The sequence below is a fragment of the Penaeus monodon genome, chromosome 17 (assembly GCF_015228065.2).
Source record: "Penaeus monodon isolate SGIC_2016 chromosome 17, NSTDA_Pmon_1, whole genome shotgun sequence".
Classification (NCBI taxonomy): domain Eukaryota; kingdom Metazoa; phylum Arthropoda; class Malacostraca; order Decapoda; family Penaeidae; genus Penaeus; species Penaeus monodon.
The window spans coordinates 6,285,251-6,291,405 of record NC_051402.1 but is presented as its reverse complement, the minus strand read 5'-3'; the positions used below and the strand labels follow the sequence as shown (position 1 = coordinate 6,291,405).

The 6,155-nt window shown below is 33.8% G+C and overlaps 1 protein-coding gene across 5 annotated transcripts in view; it reads left to right on the top strand.

The window, feature by feature from the left end:
* Window positions 1-2,291: 2,291 nt before the first annotated feature.
* Window positions 2,292-6,155, top strand: part of LOC119583516 (KAT8 regulatory NSL complex subunit 3-like) — a 32,220-nt gene continuing 28,356 nt past the window's right edge. For 4 of the 5 annotated variants that reach the window (XM_037932044.1, XM_037932043.1, XM_037932045.1 and 1 more), the window contains exons 1-5: window positions 2,292-2,427; window positions 3,090-3,296; window positions 4,000-4,127; window positions 5,161-5,294; window positions 5,573-5,716. In XM_037932044.1, coding sequence (XP_037787972.1) covers window positions 2,315-2,427; window positions 3,090-3,296; window positions 4,000-4,127; window positions 5,161-5,294; window positions 5,573-5,716 — 726 coding nt within the window. In that variant the 5' untranslated portion in view covers window positions 2,292-2,314. The remainder of the gene's footprint in view (window positions 2,428-3,089; window positions 3,297-3,999; window positions 4,128-5,160; window positions 5,295-5,572; window positions 5,717-6,155) is intronic. The other variant, XM_037932041.1, reaches the window with a different exon arrangement.

Genomic DNA, 6,155 nt, shown 5'->3' with positions numbered 1-6,155 from the left:
AAATGTTAGAATAGAACTCGGAAACACAGTTAGCAGTGTAAACCAGGCTTCAATTATGAAATAAATCAGTGAGTACTGTGACAACTGAAATGTCAAACTTGCCTGTAGATGATTGTGCGAGTATAGATATAACAAGCATTTCTAATTTTAAAAAATATGTATATGATAATGGAGAACACATCATATATCTAATGAAAAAACATGTGATAAATTTGTATTTCGGTATAATTTTATATAAGTGAAAATACAGAAACACATCAAAAGTGCAATGCAATTCTACGTGATCGAATCAGGACATCACAAGCTACTTGCACCAAGACAGTTAATGTTTGGTTACCAGGCATCTAAGTTGTTCGCTGTGAGAAGGGGGGGGGTGGGGGAAGGCTGGACTTATTTAACAGTGAACTTTTCCCACATTTTCCAGATAGGTGTAAGTCAAGATGGCTGAGAAGTCCGAGAAGGATGCTGTGATCCGAACACTGCTGGCATCAGCTCCCCAGAACTTATCTCTCTCACAGCCCAGCACGCCAACACAGTCACCACACAAGGTTTGGATAAGTCTTAGAGATAGCAATGAATGTGATTATGTCTCCTTGATGTATGCTATTTTGCAAAAGCCTCTGTAATAATGGATGTATACAAATAAGTAGAATATATATATATATATATATATATATATATATATATATATATATATATTTGTGTGTATGTTAGTGTGTGTATGTATAGTGATGTGTGTGTTTGTTAGTGATTTTTGTAGTTTGTGATGTCTGTGTCTTTCGTCTTGTTGTGTCGTTATGTTATATGTGTACTGTTAGTATCATATGTTTATACATATAGTTTACATGTATTATAGTATATAATATATTATATCATTAGTATATATGTATGTATATATTATATATATATATATATATATATTATATATATATTATATATATATATATATATATATATATTGTATATTTGTTCATGTATTGCATGTGTTAGTATGATCTTACATTGTATAATATATTCGTATATTATACTTCTTACATATTATATACAATATATATATTTACATTGTATTATATATTATGATATATATATATATATATATATATACATATATTATATATATATATACATATATATACATATATATATATACATATATATATATAATAATATATATATATATATATATATATATATATATATATATATATATTATATATATATATATATATAGTTGTGTTGTATGTGTGGGGGTGGAGTTTATAGTTAATATGTGATTGTGGTGTATGTCGATTGTTTCGATTGTTCCTTTGTGTCGTCTTTTGGTGTGTCTGTGTTCAGTGTGCTGGTGTGTCGTGTATTTGTTGTTCTGTGTGCCTTCATGTTATACGATATTTTTACATGTTTGGTCATACTGTGTTAATCATAGTAAGTATAAATATTGGATAATCAATTCATATATATCTCATATATGATACATGTAGAGGTGATTCATAAGTATTTTATGTAGTATATGAATATGTGATCATAATAACTATATCATATTTTATACATAATATATATATTAACTTTATGTCTAATATATTATTATATTATATATTATCATATTTCATTTTGTAGACAAGTATACAGATTTATACTTATCATATCATGATATCTCGGTATACATATATACACTATCCATGCTCACCTATATACAATGTATTATACAAATCATCCCCAAATACTTACAGTCATATTGTATTTATATTTATATTTTATATATTTTTATATTTCTTTATACATTATATTTTATCATATTATTACCCTACATACATATTAATATATATGATAGTATATTCATCAATAGTAAGTATATATATCTATATCAGATACAGCATTATATAATATAATATTAATATAAAGTTATTCTTATATTTTTAGATATATAAAAGAGATATAATAATATAAACTTTATTCTATAAGAATTATATAAATAACAAGAGAGAAGACAGTTTTAATAGCTAAAATTATTGAATACAATTAATATTCTATTTCATCTGCATCCTTGCTGATCTGATTTTTCCAACTGGATTCACGTCATTCCCTTCTCGGAGTTCACATACACCATTTCCACGCCCTTGGTTATGGATGACGCAGGATGAAATTCTATCCACATCATTAATTTGAGGAATGGGATTGATATGAAAATTTGTGGTACGGTGATCTTGCATGTGGCAAATCACTGTCAATTTGGATTTATTAATGGTCTAGATATATTATTAATATTATTATTATTGTTTTCATTTTGTAGGAAAGTGAGCCAGATGTTGTGTTGATGGATCATGCTTATGCTCGGCCCTGGAATTGGCGGCCAGAAGCCTCGCATGCTCGACCTAGAAAGATGCTCTTCATGACAAAATCTTCCCGGCAAAACCGCAGCAGTCATAGGTTGGTATTTCTTATCTTCATTTTTTATTATGTTTTATGGATTTCTTTCTTCACATGTGGTATTGTTGATGCTTCTATTCACCCTCTCCTTAATACAATGGTAGTTATTGGCCAATCAAAAGTAAGTATATTGCATCATCCTATTGCAGAGTACATTGCATGTGAAGTATAAGTATAGAGCTTCTCAAATCATAAAGTTTCTCTTATACTGTTCTTGAGGATACATCCCATAAGAAGAAGACTTAAAAGATATAAAAGCTTTGAATTCCTGATAAGAATGTATATAAATACACATGCTAATGACCTAGTTATCTTGTATGCTGACAGATATTTATTGAAATACAAATATATATGTGGTACTTGTCATCTGCAAGTCTTTTGTCTGATTTTTTTCTAACCATGGGTCACTGATATCTTTTAGAAATTCACATACTTCTATTTTAACAAACAGCCATCCCTATTTGGGATGTGTACCTGCATATGCATATATTCACCAATTTTATTAATTTTTGAGGAATGTTATTGATTGAAATTTGTGGAAGGAGGAGTGTCTTGCAGGGCAATTATAAGTAATTGATTTTTGAATGGCAAAAGTTTTTTTATATAAAAGCATAATTGGAAAGAACATAGGAAAACTAAAACATCAACTCCTTTCCCCGCAGCAGTTATGATGAAATAATTGACGTGGACTCGGAGCCGTCTCCTCCACCCCCACTGCCTTATGATCTGAATAAGGCCCAGCAGGTGATGAGCGAGTGTGAGCGCCATGTGGTCTTCGCCCGTCTTGACCAGATCAAGGCAGAGGTTCCCCACCAGGAGAAGGAGGTGCCCGAGGAGGAGGAGGAGGATTGGGAAGAGAAGATACCAAAGTGAGTGTAGGGGATTTTGCAAGTTGTTTGTCGGGGTGGATGATTGAAGAGAGAATGGATTGGATGAGTGGAAGGATTGAGTGTGAGATAGCGAAAAAGATTGAAGTAAAGGAATAGGTAAATGAATAAATGTGTAGTTATTGGCTCATGTTCCATGTTGTGAAGGTTTACCTTGTTTGATAGTTATTATTTTATGGTTAACTAAGGATGGCTTGTAAAAGATTGGAAGAGGACCTAAGTATGTTGAGTCAAGTTAACATGAAGGGAATTGGTTGAGAAATTAGTCTGATGTTGAAATAGATAGTGCAGAAGGTTTTGTTTATACCCCCCCCCCCTCATTTGATGACTAGTGTCTGAAACCAAGGAATGAATTACCTAATATTTACATCTTATTCTTATTAACAACTGTCCAGTCTCCAATTATGTGGACTAACTTAACCCAACAATGATAGGCATCTCACCAGTAAGATGGCCAGAAATGGACAGTAGCCAGCTTTAGTTCCAGTAAGGGTATCCCACCATGTTTGTGTCAGGTGTGGGCCCCTAGCAATGGCACTATGTTTATTACCTGGAAATTAGGGTGTTTTTCACTTAGAGGTACCTATCATGGTTGAGTTAAGCATGGGATGTTCCTTCTACAAAGCAAAAAATATTTTTTACTCTGCTAAAGTCAGTACTCAGACATATCTCCTTTTCCCACCAGGATTGGATGGACAGAACCACAGATGGCCCTATTTAATAAAGTTGTACAGATCCTTGACTCTGACAGGCTGGCACGCCTCAGTCTGAAAGATTCGGATAATGAACCTGTGAAGAGGAGGGCGCAAGTTGGTAAGTTTCTGAACATCTGAGAGACGTCACTAACATGGAAATGACACTCCTCTGACTTGTCTCATATGTGCTACTGGTGTGTGGCATAGCAGTAAGTGATCATAGACATATCTCTGACCTCTCCCTGTTATTTTTCTGATGGCTGACAAATTGCCAACAATGCTAGATAAGACTTGTTACCAAATAATTATTTGTGACTTTTATGGACATTCTTTGCTTTATGTATTTATAACCATCAAATTACTAAAATATTAATTGTTAAGTCTTTTGAAAGATAATTTGTATGCAAAATTAGGTTGAAAACAGGTTCTCATATTGTAGCTTGTAGCTTTGGTTTGCATTAACCCAATGCTGACGGGGAAAATTAATAAAAAATGGGGAAAATGCTGTGCTCATTTTTTATATTTTTATGAAATGTCTCTGCACATAGATGGCTCTGCTAGTGCTTAGCTACAAAGGAGTCAATTAGTAGATCTTGTGCCCTTACCTGATTTCACCTTTCCTTGTATTGGCGGAAAAAACGAATTGTTTACTAGTGCTATGAATATCGATGTTGTTAGTTTTATTGTAAACATTAGAATTAATATAATGTTATAAACATTAGTAACAGCAAAATAAGATAACGTAAAATATTTTCGTAAATCAACGAAAAGGATGAACGGGTGAGACAGGCAGTACTCGTAACTGGCTCATTGGTGACTTAGTACAAGTGTAGCCATCTATGTGTAAAAATAATTAAACAAGTAAACTCACAGTGGGCATAGCATGTACGACAGCCATGCCCGTTGGCAAAGGCTTAAGCTTTGAGTATCCATAAAGTGTAAAGATATGGAATTTTTTGCTGGATTTACCATTCATTGTCTTCTCTATCTTTGTCTTTGTTCCTTCTTATGTTCCTCCTCTCCTACTTTATCTTTGGGTGAGATGTACCCATTTTTTCACAGCTAGTATATATTCCTTTAGAAGGAATTTAAGAAAATCCTAAATCATTGAATCTCTCTACCACTGCTTTTCTCTCCTCCCCTCCACGCAGACAAGACAGCGGCTAAGTTCAGACAAGCTTTAGCAAGAGTGAACTGGGACTCCAAGCTGACCCAGTGGCTGCACTCCATCCTTCTCCAGTACCTGAGTCTTCCTTACCTGGCTGCTTATCTTGACATCCTCCAGGTGGGAATTTCCCAGACCTTGTGTCAACATTGTTAAAATTTATTTTGGTGTGTTTGTTTATTTATCTATGATTCATTGAATTTCTTAAGGCTTGGGTGTTATTCTTGAATATGTATATATATTTTTGTTTCTGAATTTTTCTTCTTCTTCTTTGTCTTTTTATTGTTATTATTATCATCATCATTATTATTATTATTATTATTATTATTATTATTGTGATATCTACTAAAACAAATTAATCTTCTTTTCTCTCCCCCTCCCCCTTCCCCCCCACACAGACCCTTAAGTCCAAAATTCCAACCCTGGTGGATAAGATGGTGGCCCTAAGTAGCACCCATAGAGGCGCCAGCGTGGAGGCCCTGAACCTCCTGTTGAAGAGACCGTGGGACCCAGCTGTGCCTTCGCTCAATCAGCACAAGCCGGTAATGTTATGATGCTTACGATTTTTTGAATTTTGATTATTGATTTATTACAGCGAGTGAGTGATTCTTTTTTTCTTTTCTTTTCTTTTTCTTTTTCTTTCTTTAGTTTAGTTTAATTTAGTTTTTAATGCTGAGTGTCATATAGTCATATATAGTATTGGTGGATTAAGTTGGCACTCTCTATTGAAACGAGAAATTGGTGCTAACTCTTTCTGCCACAACATTCATACGCTACCATGTAGTGGTGTCTGGCAAGACTACCACTCCAGGGCTCTGCCTGGCAGTATGTGGGATCTCAGCGGCCCATAGGCAGCGACATGATAAGGAAATATGTACGGATGTCCAAGGAATCTTTGGACTCTGTCCCCTCTTTGTTGCTTGCCTTCAATTTTCCCAAGAGTATTCAACATGGTCCGATCTACTTCCACAAGGGTAGAAT